Source organism: Lepisosteus platostomus, chromosome 3 (genome assembly GCF_059453375.1).
Source record: "Lepisosteus platostomus isolate fLepPlt1 chromosome 3, fLepPlt1.hap1, whole genome shotgun sequence".
Lineage (NCBI taxonomy): Eukaryota > Metazoa > Chordata > Actinopteri > Semionotiformes > Lepisosteidae > Lepisosteus > Lepisosteus platostomus.
The window spans coordinates 55,130,870-55,154,584 of NC_142613.1; the positions used below are offsets into that span (position 1 = coordinate 55,130,870).

Below are 23,715 nucleotides of genomic sequence, written 5' to 3' on the forward strand. Positions count from 1 at the left end.
TAATAATTTAGATATTGTATTTGAAAGCACACTTTTAAATAATTTAAGGAGAAAAAACACTTTATGACTATGTTTAATGAAGGGTGTTTACCAAGGAGAATAGACAACAAGGCTTATGCTGAACAAACACAAGTTCTGTACTTAAGAACTTAACTTTGAAGTGTTAAAGGTACTCGAAGCCCATATGATAAACATACCTCCATGGCCTGAAGGTATTCTAGTTACTGTACGTCAGGAAACAATAAGCCATTAAGACAACACTTTCAAGACTTTCAAGACAGGGGCCGTACCATCTGACTAGAAATTGACTAATACAGTGCCCATTCATAAACAAGTGACAAAATGGAACCAACTAATTCTAGACCAATACATCTTATTTCTGTTACATACTAGGTTAAGGAAACAATAATTAGAACTAAACTATATCTACAGATGAAAATTTGTAAGGCAATATGATTCTAGAAGATAATCAACATGGATATAAAAATGTAGTTCTTAATTAATTTAAAAGTACTTTGTATGATGTACATCTGCAGAAGATATCATTTGAAATATTTAGATTTTTCAGAAGACGTTCCATAAAGTTCCTCATAAACTAATACTTCCCAATTTACAGATGGTTGGCATGCATTGTACTTGGATTACAATGCTTGTAATTAGTGGAGTACCACAGGGATCTGTATGCGGACCATTGCTCTTCCTGATTGATTTTCATTATGTAAATTCTGGTACAATTATTTCATTACTGATATTCTCATATGATACCACAATAGGATTGGAAAACAGTGTAAAAGCTGGAATTTTAATTTTGACAAAACTAAGACTAAATTCAGGACTGAGAAAAAATCCTGGTGGATTATACAGTAGACAATTGCGGGATGTTGCTTAAAAGTAGCAACAATTTGAAAATTGTATTGTAACGCAACAGGGGTTCAGGCGGGCGCCCTTGCCACATTAGGTCGGCCCCCCACCGTCGGGGGCTCGAACCCGGGACTCCTGCATCACTCAACAGGGACCCAGCCCGGTGAGCTAAAGAGAGATCTCTCTACAGCCCAGTAGCTGTAGTCCTGCTATCACAGAGAAGGGCGGTGATGTCACCTGCTCTGGTAAGCCGGCTCTTACACAGTACCTGTCGGCCGTAAGCGTTACAGTATATGTAAAGTGGGAAATGTCACGCATAAAGAGACCACTTATGACTTCAATGTTTATGTAGCACATAATTTTTATCTTCAATCTAGACATTGTGGAGAAGCAATAAAATAGGCAATAAGAATGTAAGAATAAACCAATCATAGGTCCCCATTTAGAATAATGTGAATATTTTGATCACCAAATTACAAAAATGATGATACTGCTGTGAATTGAGGGAACCGGGGGTTCAGATGAATTTCCTACACTAATGGTCTAAAAGAAATAAATCTTTTTGTCTTGACAGGTTTGAATAGAGAGCACACGATCCATTTTAAATAGCAATAATAAATTTGTTTTAAATTCATTCTGCCCTTAAATTGGTGTTAGCTCTACAGCACTGATTGCTGACAGACTAAAACCCTACAGTAATTCTGGGGCGGAGCGGTGGTTCTGTGGCTAAGGATCTGTGCCGGTGGCTGGAAAGTTGCCTGCTCAAATCCAGTGGCTGGCAGAGGCATCCTACTTTGTTGGGCCCCTGAGCAAGGCCCTTAACCCCAACTGCTCCAGGGGCGCTGTACAATGGCTGACCCTGCACTCTGACCCCAAACTGTCTCATGGAGAACAAGTTGGGGTATGTGAAAAAGACAAATTCCTACTGTAAGAAATTGTATATGGCTAATAAAGTGAGCTGATCTTATCTTATCTTTCTTCAGTATATCAAGCAGTGTTCCTTCACTAACCCACCTGACCACTTTACCAATTCCTGCTCATTAAACTACCTGCTCTGAATTAGTTGTTCTCCTTAGTATAACCTTCAGATCCAGTCTTCACTAGTACTTCAGGACTGGAAGACATTTCGTCCAAGGTATAGGGAAGCCATAGGATGCCCCAGGGCATTCTAGCCTGTTTCAATATTAGTGTATATTGCAACTCTCACATTACGAGGCAGGTAATTACGAGCACACAAAAAGCACAAGAGACAAGAGGAAGACACTTGACCCATCTAGGTCATTTGGTGAGAATGCTGGAGGTGTGGCATTGGGTAGTTTCTAAAATACTTTATTGAGATTTTCATCATTTAGATACAGAAAATTCTATTTTAATGTTCATTCAGCCTTGGTTCAAATAAGAGGTGAAACACATTGCATCTGTCCCCTCTTTCTATTTCGTTTGTTGTCCTTCAAGGCTGTCATGGTCCTGTAATGATCTACAGTGCTCACAAATGAAATAGGCAATGTTTCATTTAGAAAACAGAATGTCAAAATGGCACCCACTCACTCAGAAATGGGCTGTAATCGTGGAAGAAACTGACATAGACATTTAGGCCTACCTTCACATCGTTGTTGCTTGTGATGATCCAGAGCAGCTCTTATATTCTTACAGTGTATACTGTGCAGTGACAGCTCTTGTCAATTACAGTATGTCCAATGCACGAACGCTGTGGAAGCCATACAATGTTTACGCAAAGGCTGAAAGTGAAGAACTAGATATATCACTTTAGCCATTAGTGTCCTCTAATCTCAAACGACAAACAGAAATGCTGTGTAATCAGATCTTTTCTACCTCATGAACAGAGAGACACAGTGGAGGTAGACTTATCGTAGGTGGTGTAATGCGTGTAACTCAACTCTGGCCCTTCTGGGATTCAACTGGTCAACCGGACTCAATGGTTACGCAGCGCCACCACCAGACATCGCTGAAATCTGTTACACCAAAAGACTCTTGTCACAGGAACCCTGAAACCTTAAAACTCTGATTTTTAACTCCTTTAGGAACAAAGCCACCTAAAATTAGCTAAGGCTTATTTAGATACTATAAGCCTGGATTTATATCCATTCTCTTAATGAAAATAAAGTCATTTCCTATTGAGAGTTGGAAATCTTGCCTTATTAGCGTTATCATCATCTGTTGTACATAACCAACACCTCCTTTAATTCAAATTCACGAGATGGATGTGTACAATATTGTAAGTTTTTACATGTTTCTGTTGGAACTTTGGGCTAATTACCTTAGAAATTAATTAAAATTGGTTCTCTCAAGTCATTCAATAATGTGCAGTTCCTTTGACTGGTTCTTTTAAGCACACTCTTCATTTATTGTTCTTTTCAAATAGCTGTCAAATCACTTTTGAGGACTTGAGTCCTAATTACACTCAGTAATGTGAGTGTTGAATTAAATGAGTAAGTTCTGTATTTCATGCATTTATTTAGTCCAGTGATCTTTGCAATGGTCATGATAGGCAGAAACACTAAAGAAGCAACATAGTGTTGCCCAGTGCTGATCTTTCAGGAAATCCTTACAGCTTTCAGCTGGGTACGAAATATTTGTGTGGGGATCTGTTGCTAGGGCTCTTAGGACTACTTTGTGTAGACACTATGTTAATGTCATATTATTAATATCTATGTATATATTAACAATATATTATTAGTAGTATTGTTATTATGTTTCTTATGTTTGTAACGGGAGCTGGTCCAGGCTCCAGCGAAGCGTAGTTCAGGACACTATGCAGACGGTATAATCCGGAAGTGAAGACATTTGGGAAGGTACAGCAGGATCGGACAGGTAGACAGACAGGGGGGTGTGACGACAGTGATCTGGTGTTCGGGGGGCGTGGCAAGGGCAAACAGGTCCAGACAGTCCAAAAGGGGGAATCCAGGGCGCGGTCCAAAGTCCAAAACCGGGGGATCCATCCAAGACAAAATAAACACAGTTAAAAGGGATCCGGAACAGGGGCAGGGAATAAAACCAGGATAACAAGGCCAGGTGCTCGGAGCCCTGGACTCAGATGGTCAGGAAGACTAATGAAGTCTATGCCGCTGGTAGGCGCACTTCTGGGCATCTAGCTCCCAATCCTGAACCCAGAATACTGAGAGTGCCAGGCTTAAATAATGAGACACAAAATAGAGGGTAGGTGCACATAATCAACTAAATTACGAAAGTGTCGGAGACCCCTTAAGAAGAGGGATCCCGATCGTGACAACGTTCTTAACAATTTCAGTAAACTGACAGACCAATGCGGTAAAGCCAATTTTTTCCTGACTAAACAATTTCAAATAGTTAGCAGAAAGATATTTGAATGATACAGCAGTTAGTACATTTATTTACACTTTTTTATACTACAGAAAGAACAGGTTAGTTGCTTTTCAGAAATCTGGTTGTGCTGGTTTGTTTGGGGATTTTTTTCTAACAGATTTACTAAGATTTTCAATTACTGTTTATAAATAGAACTTTAAGTGTGTGTTTCACATGCTTTTTTGGTTTGAAAGCTGCAATTTTATCTTGTCAAGGTGGTGCTTTCACAGTCTGAAAACACTATAAGCCATAATCTTATAGCCCTTAATGCAGGGAAGTCCCGTTAGAGTAAAAAAATCTATCTGTTAGAAGACAAAAATATCATTTTTATGACAGAGAAGAGTTGCTTTGTCAGACCTCCAGAGTGATATATATAGCCATGCAATGGGGTAAATGTTTTGACTTTGCTTCAATAAATCCTCTGATGCAATCATAAATTGTAATTCCTATTCTGGACATGCAAATATTTGAGCTTTACACTTCAGATGGCAGAACGTGTCAACAAAATGCTAAGATCTGAAGTTTAACACATCTAAAATGCATGTCTTCTTGACAAAATGTAATGGGCTTGGGCATGACGTCAGCGTACACAGCTGAGGTGTGCTGGAGTAGTTGTGCTACTAAATTGGACCATGGCTGTCTGCTAGTGTTTCCTCAGCGTCTGAGGGCCCAGCACTATCACACTGAACAAGATGATGTGATTCAAGTTAGCAGCTGAGCACCTGGTGAACCTGTGACGCAATACTTCCAACGTCATTTGAGAGGTCAATGGAAGAAATAAAAGTCATGTTTATAAAGTAAAACAAATCTCTAATTTTTATTTTAAACGCATGTTGACAGAACTCCCTGCTCAAACCTTGATCCTAAGTGCATGGGGGGTTGTTGTAAATAATAATGTATTGAAAGAGCAAGAGATCTGACTCACTACTTTCCAGACCATGGTGTTATGATGTTAGTAACAGCTTGTCTCATGCTTAGTTAGTTTCTGGGCAAATGTCACTGGAGTTACTTGATCATCCACTAAAGCTGGAAGAACATGAATATGACATCAAATGACTTTTACATAGCAGCTCAAATTACTGTATCCTGATGAGAAACAGGGTGAAGTAAACAAAGAAAGTTGAAACTTTCTTAGTGTGTAGGTGTGACGAGATATTGGGAGGCTGCAGTCTTCTGTTCCATTTATACAGTAGCTACCTGGCCAAACACTGTCATTAGGAAATAAACTGAGCTCATACCATACATGCATATCTATATATATTACAGTCAAACACACCATAGAATTGTCTTCAGATACTCAAAATATGCGAACACCGAAAACATTTTTTTTAACTTTCTGTACTTCCAAGACCGGAATTTTGTAATGTGCTAGATTGACACATTTATTGAGAAATTTTGACCAAAGTTCTGCTAGATTTTTTGTTTTGGGCCATGACGTTTTATTTTATTTCTGCTGAGGTTACTTACCCAAACATAGAAAAATAGCTGGTGCAAAAACTTACCAAATTGTATATAATGCAGTACATACTGTAGCTGGATAATGGCTGTCCAATTATTTGTTGATGAACTTTCAGCTGATTAACCGCTAATTTCTTTAAACGTCAGATTTAAAAACCTTTTTTCCAAATTGTTACTGAACATTTAGCATCACTAAGAAAGAAATTCAAAGTTAAATTGAGAAAAAATTAGGTGCTCCTCTTTAGTCTGCATACATTGCTGTGGGTTGAGCCGTTAGAGGTGAATGTCCTACAATCAGCTGATCATTGATTTGCATAACAGCCAGTTTGGGTGTGCTTGCATTTTTCTTAATCCTTCCCTAGCATTTAGCAGATCAAAGAGATGAGCTATGGAGGTGGGGTGCTACAAATATAGACTCAATAGCTGTAGTGGGGGTGTGTCTGGAGTTTTAAGGTCTAAGTGTAGCCCTGCAGTAAGACCTTCTGTAGTTCATGCTGAAGATAACAAATGTAAAGCAACACCAAAAATAAGATTTTTAATTCAAGGCTGTTCTGGCTTATAGTGGTATGTTTATGCTGGGATACTTTTACTTGAATGCTTTTACATTGTAACCAGATTGTCTAGTACAACAGACGACTGAATAGATGCTAATGACAGAACTGGTTCAGTATTCAAAATAAAACTGCTCAAACAGTAGGATGAAGATGTGCTTTGCTGGTCACAGCACTTTCAGCCCCCATTTCTTCTTTTGGTGGAATTGAGAACAAATACCAGAAGTTGTTCACAATTTAAATACAAGAACAACAAATTATCTTTACTGTTATTCAAGTAACATAATGGATAAGAAAATCTGAGTTGAGTACATTCATAACCTTTATTGAATTTCAGAATGTAAAGCCCATTGTAAGTTGCTAGTGAGCAATGAAGTAGAAGTTGCAGATGAGTAAATAAACTTTATAACTTTATAACCTGCTTGCCTATGTATATAAGTCTCACACCGAAGACTTCATGTACCTCTCTTGCATCTCCTCCGTCTACACATTTGTAGCAGCTTCTTAGCTCAATCCTCACAATAATGAGGCAGGTTTGGTCAAACTTATTTGTAGTCAAACTAACCTTTGATTTCTTGATTTCTTTCTTTTTATTTCTTTTACAGTTTTTCCCAAAGCTCTCAAAATGTTGACTTTCGTTTGGTAGTTCAAGAATTAAAACACCACGTTCTGGGAAAATGTAGCCCCTCTCTCTCTCATGCCCACTCTGTGTGTCCTTTTAATATTTCCAGTTGTCAGATCAATGTTTAATTGTTTTGATATTAAAACAGCTAAATAGCCAGTCATATCTCCTTTCTCCATGCCCCTGTGTAAGTTCATTACTCTAAGATTGTTTTGCCTGCAGCAATATTCCAGTTGATAAATTTCTTCAACTGCAGCCTGTACTTGCCTTCTGAGCACTACAATTTTCCTTTCTTTACTGTCAATATTCTTTTCTTGTTGATATAATTCTGATGTGAGCACCTTCATTTTTTCTATCAATAGAATCTACTATTTTTGAAACAACTTGGAACAATATTTCATTAGATCTAGGATGCAAAGACAACAAATTTATTCATCTTGCTCAGCCTGCAATTCACAACTGGCAATCCACTGGAGCTCAGGATCAGGTGTGAGCCTGGCCAGCACCTGGATGGGAGTACCTGGGAAAGCTAAGGTTGCTGTTGGAAGATGTGTTAGTGGGGCCAACAAGGGGGTGCTCACCCTGTCTGTGTGGGTCCTAGTGCCCAGAGTATAGTGATGGCGACACTATACTGTAAAAAGGCGCCGTCCTTCAGATGAGACATAAAACTGAGGTCCCGACTCTCTGTGGTCATTAAAAATCCCAGGGCGTTTTTCAAAAAGAGTAGGAGTGTTACACCACTCTCCTGGCTAAAATCCCCCAAGGCTGTTAGCAATCATGGCCGCTTAATAATCCCCATGTATTAATTGCCTTCATTGCCTTATGTGTGGTGACCATACCACTTTGTACTTTGGCTACCTTCCAGGTGGGTGCTACCCATTGGTGGTGGTGGAGAGGAGTCCCCATTATCAGAAAAGTGATATATAAGGGTAAGGATTATTTATTATGTATAACTCTTTAAACTGGTCTTGGCTATTTGACTCAGTTCACTGCTGAACTTAATTTTGTGTTGACAAAAAAAACACTCTCTATACTCTAGTAGCATATAACTAAAGGCTCCAAATTATTTTCAACAGATGCACAAACTGGTTAATATTTTTAAACCATTGTTAGGTACTGCTCGAAGCTACTCAGGACCCATCCAACCTCAGCTGCTCCACCTAATGTCACTAAATCTTTTTGGCTGTGTTTGTAATTGTGTCAGGACTGGAGTAGGCAGTATAGGAGTTTCAGCTCGCCTGCCACAAGGGGCATCAAGACCTCTATTGTGTGTAAATAGGTTCACATGTGGTGAAATATTTGATTAATTAGGAAATTGATGAAGAAGCAGAAAGCCATATTCTCACATGGAATCAACTAAGATGTCCTATGGTATATCAAGGGATTCACTGGGCTAGTTGGTACTGGGTTGTTAGAGTAGATTTCCTTTTGTGTACATTTTTAAGAGTTTAGTAAAATAAAACCTCCTTGTCCAGTATTTTTGCCAATGCCTCACAAGCCACCTGGTTAAAGCTTGACCTGTCACAGTATACTTTTATGGATTGTCTGTAAAAATTTGCCAGTCTTTGAACTGTACTATAGGATATACAAATATTCCAATATTCAACATGTACAACTTTAACAACTAGAAAAGCTGAAGCAGAGATATCCAAACAGAGAAATGAGGCTTAAACCTCAATAACATACAGCAAAAAATAAATCGAATTTCATTGCATTTGTCTGTGGGTGACTATTGAACCAACATGAACATGTATTAGTGGGGAAATGCAGTATATGGGAAAGAAATTAGCTTTTAAAAATAATTCTACTTTCTTTGACTGACTACTGTCTTTTAGAAGGCATGCTTTGTAGTCAGGTCAAATCAGGATAATTTGTAAACTCCTCTGGAATAAACAGCTCAGGTTTTCTTACAACATTGATATTCTGATTTCCAGTCATGACTGGGTCTTGTTATCTTGCTATTTCGATAACAATCCGTATGTGGCTTTGAGCCGGCAGACTGTAAAATCTCTTTTCACTGAAGTAAAAGTAGGAGGGACATTCTTTTCCTTGTTCTCAGCCATAAACTGCCAAAGTCCTCATTATTTCATGTCTATATGTTTTTAACAGAGTTACCACAAAACAGATGGTGAAGGCTAATGACTAATAGGTGGGTTTCAAGCTCCACATTGCTTTGGCTGATTAACTGCTGCAAGCATCTACTCTCAGAATCATAGAAATACAAAGAGCATTATGCATTTACAACAATTGCACAAAACTGAAAAACATTTTTTTGTGATTTTTATGTTTATTTCCCCTTGGTGAGCTCTCAGAAAAGACATTTCATTGCCAGCTATTACTGCTGCACTTTGTACTGTTGTGCATTTGATAAACTTTGATTGATTGATTTATAAACAGTGAAAAACAGAAATCTACTATATGACTACTATCTACTATACATTTTGACCTTTCTACTTATATTAGAGAAGCCATTTTGTTCTTGAATATACCAAGCTTTGGGAGAGTTTAACACACATAGCACAACCTTACTTGCCCACTGGATGACTAGTGTCTAAAATAAAGATGTGGCGACACTAAATAAAGGGTTTTCTTAATTGTGCGTGCTGGAAAATGGATTCAAAAGTGACAGAGTGCTTCAGCCAGCTTCTTAGCATGTTTCAACACTGTGCCAATCTATTGACAGATTTGCTTGAGAATGCCTGTATGCTGCAATCCTTCTCTGTGCCATCCAGAATCATCATTAGCACAGTCTGGTAATAACCGGGGCAGTCACACATGAAACAGCCTGTGAAAAAGTGGTTTCCTTTGGATTCCCTAGTGTTTCATGTTACCCAGTATTTCTTTATTTGGGCAGCAATTCCAACTATACTGTAGTAATGACTTTATCAGGTGAGTGCCACTTGCATTTAATCAAATAGTCGATCAACTGGCTTCACATTGCCAAACTTTCGTTAGCACTGACACTACTCTCCGGAATTCTTGCACATCTAAGACACTAAAACTCACGAGTTGCAATTTATGTGTACAATTTATTGAAACCATCCACTAGTGTTTTCTACTAGTAGGGCAACTCTGATTATGAATACAGCTTAGTTTGAGTGAGAAGAAACAAAGCTTGTTATTTAGCGATCTTTACATTGTGTACATTGATCAGAATCTTCAAAGTTTGAGCACAGCAACTCAAGGTAAACTATTCAGCAGCTGTCAAAATGGATTGTTATGGTAGCTTATCCATCATATTTACCAATCAAATCCTATTACATCATTGCCTTCTGATTCTCTTTCCTTCCACCGTTTATTCTTCTCTATATACCTATCAAGCTACAAGTGTTCTTTTCGTACTGCAAAACATAGATCCAAGCATCTTATCCACAAGTACAATATCGTGTACAATTTTGGTCACCATACTATAGATACACCATATTATAGAAAAGATATCGCTGGTCTGGTATCAAGATAAAAGCAAACCAGATTCAATCTAAGGCTTAAGCAAATGTCCTGCAGTAACAGGCTGAAGGAACTGAAGTTTATTTTTTAAATCTTGAACAGAGAAGACTATGATATAAGTATTGAGATCCTCATGGGCATTGACAATCAACCCAGCAGATTCCTTCAGAATGAAAAGTGAAACAAACCACAGGCCACAAGTGGAAGCTATGTGAAAGTGCATTTAAGTCTGAGAAAAGGTGGCACTTCTTTAACCATCACTGTGCGAGTGTGGAATAAGCTATCCAGTCATGTTATTGAAGCTGATATCATGGATTCTTTCTTATCAAGGAACACAAGATCCTTGAATCAGTTAGCTACTAACTACCAAACTTGCTATATGGACCAAATGGCCTCGTCTCGTATGTAACCTTTCCTATTTTCTTATGTTCTTATTTGAACTAGATTTTGAATGAGAATTTTACTGTGATTTTATGATGGTTTTTAACTCATAAACAATTTTCTTAATTGGTTATCAATTACTGATATACAGAAACAGGTGAAAATGACACTGTGTAAAACAGTCTGCCAATAAAACTTGTGATGTATTCATACAAATCGCTCATCTGTCCTATTGAGATCTGAAACTATTTTACAAAATAATACTTTAATTAAATGGGTATTAAGCTGAATTAAGAAGCAGCTCAGCTGAAATAGAAACCAGAAGGCGCAGGGTTGGGAAGTCCTCTAGCCTTCATAAAACAGATGTACAAGAGTTTGGTATTATCCACTAATAAGCACATTGGCTCAAATGACCTGTTTCTTTGTAAAACATGTTCTAATGTTCTCATGTGTAAGTGAACCAGATATCAATGCACGACTTACCAAGTTCACTCTTCCTAATTTGCTCCATTACAGAGTTCAGCGACAACCATCTCCTTAATTATCTTACTGATAAATAAAAATATCTGTATATCAATATAAGGGTTCCAGTTACTTTAAAGGGCAGAAATGTAATGCCGTAATGGAGTGGACTGGGCAGACCACTTCAAGTTCAGTGTCCCTGTGTTAATGGATTTGGCAAATAATAGCACTCGTGTATTTCCACAGTTTGTAAAAGGCCGCTCAGCTTTTTCTCCCAAGCACACATGATAAGGTTCAGGATGAAACTGATGTAGAAACCTCTGTTCCCCAGGATGTTGTGGCTTAGCCCTGTGGCCTGTCATGGTTTATTGTCCGTCCACAGTTTGACTCAGCAAATCTGGCCAGACAACTTAATGAGACATCATGACATGAAGTCTAGGAGACGCTGTTTTTTCAAACATCATTTGATAGCATTGGAGGGGAAAAAATGAAAAGGAAACCCCAATTAAGTGCCTGAAAGGAAGATCTTTAAAGTGCCACAACCATTTGTTTAAAGCTAAGCCTGACAAAGCAATAAAGAGCCATTTTGTATATAATGAAATGAAGATGAACTTAAAAGCAATTCATTTTAACTTCTGAGTGGTTTCAGACTGCAGATGTGGGAAAGGATTTTGTTCTGCCGGGGGTGACTAAGGATTTTTAAGATTTATTCCATATGGCTGTGTATTTTATCTTTAATGAGGTAACCCACACAGACTATTGCACAGGGTAATTGGGAACAGCAGCAGAATGAGGTTTATCAGACATCTGAAACCTTTCTGCACCGTAAGAAGGGATGGGGTTAAGGGTGCTAACCTGGAAACACAGCCTTTACACACTTTACTATTTACTGCAATCCTACTCTGTCTCGACATAGGGATATAAGGACAGGCCAAGTTCCCACGACTGCCTGTCCTTCACCTGCATTCAATCTGTGTTCCTTTGTGGTTTATTGCTGTTCAGCAGCTGCAAAGTGGCTCATTCTCAGCAAAGCAACTTCAAGCACTAGAGTCATTTTTAAGATGACTGATGGGCATGTGGAAGGAGGGAAAACGGGAGTAATTTCAGATGATTTTGCAATGATCCCCACCAGGGGGCAACTGAACAAAGGCCTCACCAAGCTTCCTCAGCATTCTGCATCTCTGCTGCATACATTTAAAAATAAAAAAACTTAAAAACATTGGGCTAAGGAGTGACATATACAGTAAAAGCAGAATCCATGTAATCCAAACTTAAAAGTACATAATCATATGTATGCTTCTTCAATTCTTTGAACTTTTTTCGGCCTTTACTGAGTGCGCTATTCATCCATCTATCTTCTAACGGCTTTATCCAGTTCAGGGTGGCCTATTCCTGCAAGTAACGGCAACCCAGATTCGGAAATAAACCTAGGGCCCCAACGCTGTGAAACAGCAATGCTAACCACTCTGCCAACAGTGCACTATTCATTGTCCCCACATTTCTGTTTTCAGAAGTACTTCCAGAGCTTCCAGTACTAATTACAAGTGTTACCATTATCCTTTCTTTGCTTTCTGTAACATAGTAAATCTACACCTTGCAGTGAGTAAAGTATTGCCTGAAATTTCAGCTAATTCTGTGCAAGGTTGTGTAAAGAAAACACAGAGTGTATAAAGGTCACTAGTTGTGTTAGTTGATCGGGCATTTACAGGACATTAGCATTTAAAATGAACTACAGCATACCCTCCGATGGCTCAAGTTTGTGTTATCTATGTCTAGTCTGATCAAGTGAAACTGGCTACACCCATAGTCTGACTCTCAGACGTTTCACAGAACACAATACATAATTAGCAGAAGTATCATCGTTTTACTTTGCACAAAGTTATCTGCAAATATTTATGTTTTCAAATAGCTGTTGAAAAAGATGTGAATGGAGTTTTCCCCTCCAAGATGTGGCAATGTCAATATGAAGAAAAGTGTAAGCATAATAAATAATAAAGAGATAAACTGCTTACCTGCTATTCAGATTCTAACCACCATCCCAATAAACCACATAAATGTGGGTTATGGACATCTACATTTAAAAAATTCTCAGGGTCTCTTTATCTCACTTAAATACTGTACACACCCCAGAAACCACTCTTTATAAAATAACCGTAATTGAGTCTCTTTAGAGTGGAGAAAGAGGGAAAAACCATAATTGCCAAACCACACAACATGACCAATGTTTCACCACACCTGTGAGAAAAAAAGGTCCTTTGTGTAAATCGACATTTTGTGTAAACCCACATCTTTGAAAACCAAAGGGTAGAGGGCGAACTAACTGCCCAACACAAAAGCATATTAAATGTAATGAATGCTCCCTAAAGAATGAATTACTGAAGACTGACTGAATAAAAAAAAAAAAAATTACCTTTGTATATCCATAATGAACTACAAATAAAACTTCAGTCAGTAAGTAGGAGATTATTAAATCTCCTTCCTTGTATTGATGATCGTGCTATAGCACTGTCTAATCTTTGGAGTTAACGCTGTTTTCAAGAGGTCACAACAGACGTTTAGATGAAGTGGGAATTCATCTTGATGAGTATCGGAGGAACTGGAAGTGCAATTCCAAAGGGATTGGAAAAGAAAAAAAAATCTTTTTTCCCGCATATTTTGAAAGCGGTCAGAATGCAACCCAGACTTAGTTTTGGAAAGATGAAGCTCTGTTCTTTAATAACAGAGTTCGTAAATGAATGTACACTAGGCCATTCGTTCAGCTCATTTATTAGCCAATTAACCTGAGGATCTAATCCAGCCTTTTCTTGAAGTAAACCAGGGTATCAACTGGGTAGTTACAGACTCTGTACAAAATCAGTTTCTGTTCTTAGTTTTAAATGTAATTCCTGTGGTTTCCAATTGTATCTTCTTGTCTGTTAGTCCACCTTAGTCCAAAAGAAGCCTTAGGGCACTTCAAATTGGATGGTTAAAACAACGTGTGATTCTTTGGGGATCTTAGTGTTTTTCAAGCAACTTTGGAATCACCCAATATTCTGTTACACCCACCCAATCTGGAAATATTGTGTGTTTTTTATGTCTCAGCTCACAACAACCACACACAGGAGGGGATGAGGCAGAGCAGGCAGATTAGCTCATCTCCCTCAGCTTCCAGCTGCTCATCTTTTAACTTGTCACAAACAGCACAGACCTGTGCAGAAACATCACAGGTTGGAAGAAAGGATAATCCCTCACAGACACTGATTTAGAGGGGGCGTTGTGTCACAGAGAGCCGAGACAGCCCTGGCTGACAACTCCCACCCTACTCTCAGTGGGCTTTGGTGAGCTGTGACACTGCTTGGGGAATTCCGACCACAGGCTGCTGGTGACATGACCCACGTGCAAGACCTGGATCAGATTCAGTGTCTGCAAAAGAATCTCAAAAGTAAAAATTAGGAGACACTTAATATAGTTAATAAATTAACAATTTAAAGCAAGTGAATTTCTGCTGATTCCTGTTTCCGTATTAGTACAGCATTAAGTATCAACTTAGAAATGTGATCGAGTCATTTTTAGTGTATTTTTATGAAGTACTGTAACAGCACCATCTGCTGGTTTTACATAAGAAGTGTAAAAATGGACTCCAAAGAAATACAATATTATGAAGAATGAATAATGAATGGCAGTGATTAGGGTTCAAGACTCTGGAACTGGAAGGTTTTTGGTCTGAATCCCAGATGAGATACTGCTGTTGTACCCTTGAGCAAGGTATTTCACCCCAAACATCTCCAGTACCCATCTGTATAAATGGGTGCAAATGTAAGATGCTTTGGGTAAAAGTGTCAGATAAATCAGTAACAATATTGAGAAAGAAGGCACAAAGATGACAGCCTAAAACTAATGCTCCTAGAAAAAGAACTATTTTAATTAAAAAATGCTATAACTACGTCTCAATTCTCAGTCTTCATTGCACTGGAAATAAATGCAAAAAAGAAACAGCCCAGTGCAGACTAGAGACATCGAGATTGAAATGGTTAGTGTGCCATATTCAGTGAGGGTGCTTTGTGAAGGGGTGAGGGGTGTCTATTTATAATGTGTATTTGAGGATTTTAATCTAAAAATACTTCAGGAACAAATCTCTACTTTGTGAAAATTACTGTATGTTGTTTCAAAACAAAAGCCATGATGGGCATTTTCCTACAGAAAACACATGACCAAGTTTATTTCATACAATGTTATTCACATTTTTTCCTCTTTTTTGTTTATACAGCATATACAAATGATCAAATAACAAATAATTTTGTAGAACTGCCATGGAGACTGGTGGCCAACTTGATCACACACGAATGACAAACTGGTCCAAACACACCATCCATCAAAAAAAAAAACACACGTCAGAGGAACAGCTTAGTGGTTTTGTCACATTTTTCTTCTCCAGAAATTCAGAACTAGCACAGCCCCTGTATCACCAACCAAGAGAACACCATAGAGCCATTACGGATCCGCCATTATACAAACACAGTTGCCATGGAAACTTGGGCAGTGCTCCCTAACAAAACTGAAACAGGTCTGATGGAGAGTGTTCGAACAAACCAGACAAGATATACTGTAAAAGAGTCACCTGCATTACTTCAGGAGGTTTTAAACACAAATGGGCTCGAAAAACTGCTACAATAAGGCTGAAGGATAAAAACTAAATGTACATAATTTCTCTGTCCCCTAAAACTTACCATGAACTTAACCCATGACAGACCTTTGTAAGCACAGCCCCAGTTAAAACTTTCGACTGCCCAAAGCCAAGTCATCTGAGGACTCAGAAAAAAATAAAAAACAAACCTCCATAACATTCATCACCTATACAAAAAGCTGACCAAAGTCAGTGAAATACAAGAAAAATGATTAAAATTTTCTTAAACTGAATTTACAAATCTGATTTCAAAATATATCCAGAGTCAAAAGTTACAAAGAATTGTTTAATTATACATATCTTGTCACAATTCTGCCTGCAAAAAAGGATATTTTAATTACTTCGGGAAATGTACATAAGGCCACCTGTAAATGTACATAACGTCTGCTAGTGTTACAGCCTCAAATGTTCAAATTATTATAATTGACAATATCATACATTCTTTCACTTACAAGTTAGTAGATGTTCCAAAATACAGTACTCTTCTGTACAAAAGAAAGTCCTGTCAGGCTAGATGGAAAGTTTCCATGGTAACTAAATGTCTTGTCCAGTCCTTTCGATTTTCTAAACACAATGTACTTTAACAATTTATGACAGTATAATTCATGACCATATTAACAGAATATTTAACAACTACATGTATAAACAAAAGCTACTGATCCTAACAATAGTTAAAAAGAATGCAATGTCAAATTCCGAAGCCATATAAAGATAGAATTTTTAAAAATCACTCTTCCAAAGTTCCAAAGAAATGTACAGTATACAACACTATATGCCAAGGGAAGGGGTGAGGGAGTGAATTTACACTAAAATGCTAATTTTTGCGTTTTTTGTCAAAAGGGTAAAAGACATTACATTTACAGCATCAAGGTTTACAAATGTACAACTGTACAAACAAAGTAAAGCATCACTACTAAGTTAGCAAGGCCTGTGATAAACATAGAAAGAAGTTTTTGTAATTCAAGATTTGAAACTGTAAACTTACATCTATGTAATTAACTAGACATATACACTACATATTTATATGAAGCAAAACAATGGCTATTTGAATAATCATGCATGCCTCAGAATGAGCTATCAAGTATACCTTCTGATGGCCCCTTTTAATTTCTAACTCTGCTGAAGATTTCTATTTAACATTTCAAAGCAGAAATAAAAAAATGTCTAGACCTTCACCTCTTCCTGACCAATATGGATGATGAAATAAGTATGTCCTGTCAGCCTGTTTAAAATGCAAATGCACTTAAATCTTGCTCTATAAATGGGGGGGGGGGAAATGTTAAAATTCTCACCGTAATTTTCATATATTTATGTACGTATAGAAGTACCACCATATTTTGTCCCCCCACCTCAAAAAATTAAATATTCACTTATATACAAAGCTGCTATACATCACCATCGTTCTCAGCAAAAAAAAATTATAGGGCATTGATCATCTCAAACTACTGAACATTAACAGTTCAAAGAAGTGAGATGAAGTAAGTATTCACCACCAAGGGCTTTTAGTATAATCATTAAAATAATTGCCTATATCATGTGATTTTATAGAAGGCTGTTTTGCCGTTTCCAAGACAAAGTTACAAAATATGAACTACAAAAAAACTTAACTTTCTACGTTCTGTATCTACAAAGAACTGTCACTTAACTGTCAGCTATTTCTAGCAGTGCTTGGGAGAGATGAAGCACAATACATAATGTATATATATTTATATATAAAATGAGGGGCATCTGTTGTGCTGTTGTGCCAGCAGACTTATCACGTCACTTGCTGGTGTACTGTAAGAATACCACTTTTCTCAGTTTAAAAACTACCCATTTTTTACAATGAATTTACAAGGTAAAAATTTACAAAATGTAACAACTAGTTTGATACAATTACACATATACAAGCATTCTGTGCTTTACCCAGCAGAGCAATCTGATAAATCGCTGGCAATGTGCTGGAAGTGTAGGCAAATACCGGACAAAATACATGGACTATTCTCTCGGTTTTCCTAAATGGCCAGAAAAAACAGGGGAGGAGGGAGTCATAGCGTTTTTAGGTGAAGATGATTTTTGGTAAATTCCTCTCAGCTGATTGGATACACCTGATTCCTGGAAGGGCTGACAGCCTGTGCACATTCCTACATCAGCCCATTAGTTGGTCCGCCAATTGGCCCGAGCTCAGCGCTGTTCTTCATGTAATACTTCTCCAGTTTGGCCAAGATGTGTTTTCCATAGGTGTACTTGCGTAAAGTCGCAATGTGAGGACGTATCTGCACACAAAAACATTTGTTTTTAAATAACGAGTAACAAATTATTTTGGCATGAATCCTCTAAACTCAACACATCTAAAATGGATATAGAAGGCAAAGGAGTACTTTTCTTTTAAAATGCAAAATGTGATCTTGTGTGTATGAAGAAAGGTTTAACAGAATAGCTGGTTGTGTGCTTAATGGATACACTGCTAAGCCTTTTGTTTCCACAAATGATAAGACTGCCTGAACTGAACCTGAAGAATAATTTATATTATTTTAGATTAAATATTAGATAAAACATTATGTGGACCTCATAGACAAAACTACTATAAATGATTTGAGCATTTTTTGTGCTTCACCATAGAATTAGGCATTCTTTTGTTTAATGTAATGAAAATTATGTGAACCATTTGCTTATTAAGTTACACTGCATATTGTTTTGACTTCAGTGTCTCCAAGTTGCATTTCATAAATGCAGAAATTATCTTATTGTTTAGTATGCAACATACTGAATGATAACAAAAGATCAGTTGTGATGATAATCTTCATGAGAATCCACACTATTAGCTGATCAATATTGAACACATCAAAAGATAAACTATTCATTTGACAAACTTTGAATTTCATGGGAATTACTTTCATAAGGCTATTAAATAATGGTAACTGTGAGCCTGTCTCTAATGAAGTAGGTTTTTAAAAGGTCAAATCTGATGACAAATTGTACCATGACTCATGAATGGTCTCTTGTGAATCTGTTTGTAGAAAAATCTCAGCCTGGACTGGATGCAAAACGGTCACTCTTAGATGAGAAAAGAAGTCCTATAATGGCCTAGTTAAAGTCATTCAAATGTTGTGGCGGGACCTGAAGTGAGCTGTCCATGCACAACAGCCCACAGATGTCACAGAGTTCTGCAAGGAGGAATGGGCCAAAAATGTGAGAGGCTGAGCAGCGATTAAAAACCATTCAGCTCAAGGGGATGCCAGTAGTTCATGAATGTAAAGATTCACATAGTTTGACTCAGACAGATTTTGAATTTTGCAACATCTGGGGATAAATAAATGTTAAAAGAGTCTTATTATGACTTAGATTGTGATCATATAACAGTTTAGGTTTCAAATATATGAAATAAGTGAAAATCTTAAAGGGTTACAGACTTTTTCTGTGAACTGTAAGAGAGAAGCAAAAAATAACACATTCCTAAGAATTGTACTTTAGAACAGACACACGTCTACCTCTCACCTTGTGCATGATTATTTTGCGCTGTGCTGGCTCTGCCATGTCAATCATCTTCTGTACTACATAGTTGGCATACTGGTCTTTCATCATGGTGTATAAGGCACTGTGGGGACCATCGTTCTGGCAGCAAACCTCATCAATCAGCAAAGCTCTCTCTGCCCGGGAGGAGTGCGTCACACACTTCTCCACCACATTGCTGCAAAACAAATGACAGGTCTTTGAAACCAGAGACAGCACTACTTCCTTCAAAACACTCTGGCTACTATGGCTTTTTGCTTTTGATCTTGTATGTACGGTACGATTACCAGACTCACTTCATTTCATGTCATCCCTTTTCACTTTACAGTAAACTTTCAATACCTTTTCAAGTGATGTCTGACATGTTTCTCCTTTTGCCCTGTGCTATGTAGTTTTAGACTTGAGCAGCTGGATACAATCATAAAATAAAATAAATAAAATGCTCATCTGTAATGAAATCCAGACTCTAACCTTATCATGGTGACACAAAGTTAGGTAGCAACTGATTCATCTTGATTCAGTTGGTTTCTCATGCTGAATTTGGGATCTACATACTACTTATTAAAGCTTATCTTTAAAGTAGAAACAGAGAGGTAAAACAGGTCATTTTAATTTATTTAGTGAAATCAAAATGGCTTTTTAGCATATTTTTTACTGCACTCCCTTGTTTTTTGAAATCAGACACTTTTCTTAAGACATTATAGTGAACATGACTATATCTGCATCGCCTATTATATAAATACATTTTAACATTTTAACTAATGCATTCATAGTTTTAAAGAATAACTCTTTCTCTGAAAAAAAAAAAGTTTTCCCCAAAATTGCAAATGAAAATCAGGATTACAAAATTATGGAAATTAACTGCATTTTTTTTTACAAACAACAAAACATGCTAAATGGCTTACAGACTGGCAACTTAAAGCCTCAAGAGATCTGATCAACTCTTTTCCGATGACACAGACCTAACCATGAAGAAAAATCTTCCCACAAAAACAGGGGCTGTTTACGTACCTTGCAAACTTGTGTTGACTCAAGGCTAAAACCTTTCCTCTGATCTCTGCTACAATTTTACTTTTATCCTCAGGTCGCCCATGCTCCAGAACATGTTGGATGACATAATTACCATACTGATCCTGTTGGGACAGACAGAAACGCGAGGTTCTCTTTCAGAATATGAAGGTGTAAAAAGTCAATAAAAATGACTTCTTCCCCCTTAAAATAAGCATGCATGTCTATTGGTGCATTGATGCAGATGTATAGTATCAACCACAAACATTTGGATCAATATTATTCCTCTGAAAAACCGGGTGAATATTTGTTCACATCACATTTATCCAAAGGAAATAAACCTCTATAAACGAAATTCCTATGGATGCTGTTCACTTAGTAGCTCCTTGCTTTTTTAACATCCTAATTTATACCCTGGCTCAACTCAAAGCAAAATGGTATATACATTTAGTTTTATATACTTTGAACAAATAAGACACACTAACCTTTAGGGAAAATTAAACCACAGCTGATAAGCTGACATGAACCTCCTATGCTCTATTCATGTTCATGGCCTGCAGGGATGTTCAGTCCACAATCCAGATGCAGAAGAAAAAACCTGGACTCCAATGGCATCATTTGTTTTAACCAAGAGGCAAAGTAAAGACAATGCTGGCTGGATAAATTGTCCAGACAACATTCTCACTTGACTGGTGGCAAATTAAACAAGTCTGTGAAATGTCTGAGCAACAGTGATGATGCGTTTCCTCTGCAAGCACAGCATTAAGATCAGACAACAGATCCACACTATACTATTTCCATGTCTGACTGCAGCTGGTGCCAGTCAAGCCTGTGTAAACTACACATGACACAGGATCACAATGTAAATGCACATGGTTTACATGCAATGCTGCCAGCAACTTAACAGCCTACTGACACAACGGTTCAATGACTCAGACAACAAATTCTAAAAGTTTGATTTTTCAGAGATCACTAATATTTGATACATAAGGTTTGTGGTTGGGGAAAATGAACAACAAACAAGAAAAAAAATTCTCCCTTTTGCCAAGATTTTTTAAGGGTTACAGAACTCATGAAAGAAGAGGAGCATTTTGTGCCACAACAACATTAAGATTAAAGAGCTACGAGAAGAGGGTTCATTTCAATCTACAGGACTGATCTAAAATTAGACCTCAATGGCATGATTTAGAATTAAGGAAAGAGACAAATAAAAACCACAGAGCATAAGGAAAGCATCTTTACATTGTTTTGCTATTCAAAATATGCAACTCTTAATACAATGACAAAGAATATCTTTCAACTGCAGTAGACCAAAACATAGTCTATATAAAATTTGACTTATTTTACAATAAGTTCAAAATTAGACAAAAGTCCAAGAGAATCAGAGTATTACACATCGTGAATCAAAACAGAGGTTCCACAACAGAAAAGCATTTCATGTGTGCCTCATTAACAATGAAGTGTGGAAGGCTGTACTCCCCCAGTCCTTCACATAGTTCACTGAAGTCTAACTGACGTGCTGTTATATACTGCCCAGAACGCTGCATGCAAACTACATCCAAGCCCTTTTGTAATCAGTTTCTGAAATGAACCCTTCTATGTATTTTCACAGACTGTAGCTTTGTCAATTCAGTCTGAATGCAATTAAGTATTTTACTTCAAAGTGTTACTGGCAACATCTTCCCTAGTAGGAGGGATCTGCTGTTTTGAAATTAAAAACATGTTCAATCTAATTCAAAAGCAGTTCTATGATGTATGACCGAGCACTGTGTAATTCTGTGATATCCCTTAATAGAAAATATGTGCCAAAATCACTTTGAAGTAGAAGTAGTTTTTCATTAAAGGGCTTTGTTTCTAACGGTATGTTGTTGTTTCAGATTTTTAATGCTCTGTATATTAAACAAGATATTTCTGAAGCACATTAAGATTAATCAAGAGAAAAACTGAGGATTAGAAATCCTTCACGTGTTTAGAGAATGTAATTGCTCTGACCTTGAACAGGGCATCACTTGACACTGTATAAAAAGTTTTGGTTGTCATCTCCAATGAAACTCCTTGATATTTCTAGATAAAATAAGGGGTGTTTTATAAGAAGGATTGTTTCACTTGTTCAAAGAAATGATAGAATTGTATCATGGCGGTTTTTTAATATATATTATAGGGATTCAATTTTAATTCTTCCACAAACAACGTAATGTCCATTGTTATGTAATGAAGAAACATGCAAACAAAATAAAAACATGCAAGGACTCCATTACAACAACCTGACCCTGACTGACCACTCACACCCTCACCCACGTTTCTAAACAGAGATGCTTCTCTTTAAAGACAATAGAGGTGGAGCTGCCTGAAAATCTTCTGGACACATTCATGACAATCAACAGGACATGCACTTTACTAATGACTGATCTAATGCTTACAAGACTGCCACTGGAATTTCGGTGGCAGAGAGAGAACAAAAGAACAAAGCAAAACATGCTTAAAAAAAACACGAAAAAAGGTGAACTAAGAAAGCTTGATACAGAAATATAAAACCGCTGAAAACGCATTCCCTAAAAAAGTACATTCTGCAAAAAAAGAATGGCAGTGGATTATGACATTTTTCTTCACGCACGCCAACCACCCTGCCCCCCTGCCGCCGCCCGCCCAGGAAAGACCGCTGACCTGTACAAGCTGCTCCGTGTGCTGGTGCAGCTCCTCCAGAATGGGCAGGGTCTGCTCTTGAGTGCAGTGCTCCAGGATCCTCTGGATGACCCGGCAGCCGTACGGGTGAGTGGAGAGCACAAACACCTGCGGGGGCAAGACCGACCTGGCTTTAAAAGCAGACTAGACACTGAGTGACGGCATCGAAAAACAAAAGGGATGAAGCCCAGCTGACTGCTGAGGCTGGTGATGCTCAATAGCAATAAAAACCTACTGCAACAAAGCAGCTGTTCTGACCATTTTATGGCGTCTGCTGCTTATGTTTTCTATTTTTTTAAATTAACTTTGGCTCTGGATAGGATTTTGAAAAAAAGTACTAAAAGTTCTAAGCGCAGTCTTCACAAAGTGTGAAAAAGCACTAAAACCACTAAGATGCTTAAAACAAATAAAGATTTTGGATGGGTATTTGAACACGTCAATAATTACCTGTCCCTTGAATGCGTCTATGATGAACTGCAGTGCCTGTGGCTGAACACATTCTATGCACTTCTGTACTACATGGTTCCCATTTTGATCTTTCACACACTTTAGAACATGTCCATCCAGCTCTCTGACCATCTCATTCTGGAGAGAAATGCAGAGATTTAATTTTCTAAAGCATGCTTAACAAGACACAATTGAGTTTCAGCAGCTTTTAGGACACACTTAAAAGATTCAGACAGTTGCTATGAATGTCTCAGATATACAGCCCTTCAGTTTTCAGTTTATATTAATTTTTATTTTAA

The 23,715-nt window shown here is 37.6% G+C and overlaps 1 protein-coding gene across 14 annotated transcripts in view; it reads right to left on the reverse strand.

Moving 5' to 3' along the window:
- Positions 1-15,292: 15,292 nt before the first annotated feature.
- Positions 15,293-23,715, reverse strand: part of LOC148675108 (pumilio homolog 2) — a 48,990-nt gene continuing 40,567 nt past the window's right edge. For 7 of the 14 annotated variants that reach the window (XM_088626124.1, XM_088626123.1, XM_088626121.1 and 4 more), the window contains exons 18-23: positions 23,417-23,554; positions 22,952-23,077; positions 22,280-22,351; positions 20,291-20,412; positions 19,265-19,457; positions 15,293-18,042 (exon numbers count right to left, since the gene is read on the reverse strand). In XM_088626124.1, the coding sequence (XP_088482250.1) occupies positions 17,911-18,042; positions 19,265-19,457; positions 20,291-20,412; positions 22,280-22,351; positions 22,952-23,077; positions 23,417-23,554 (783 nt within the window). In that variant the 3' untranslated portion in view covers positions 15,293-17,910. The remainder of the gene's footprint in view (positions 18,043-19,264; positions 19,458-20,290; positions 20,413-22,279; positions 22,352-22,951; positions 23,078-23,416; positions 23,555-23,715) is intronic. The other 7 variants (XM_088626126.1, XM_088626131.1, XM_088626129.1 and 4 more) reach the window with 1 other exon arrangement.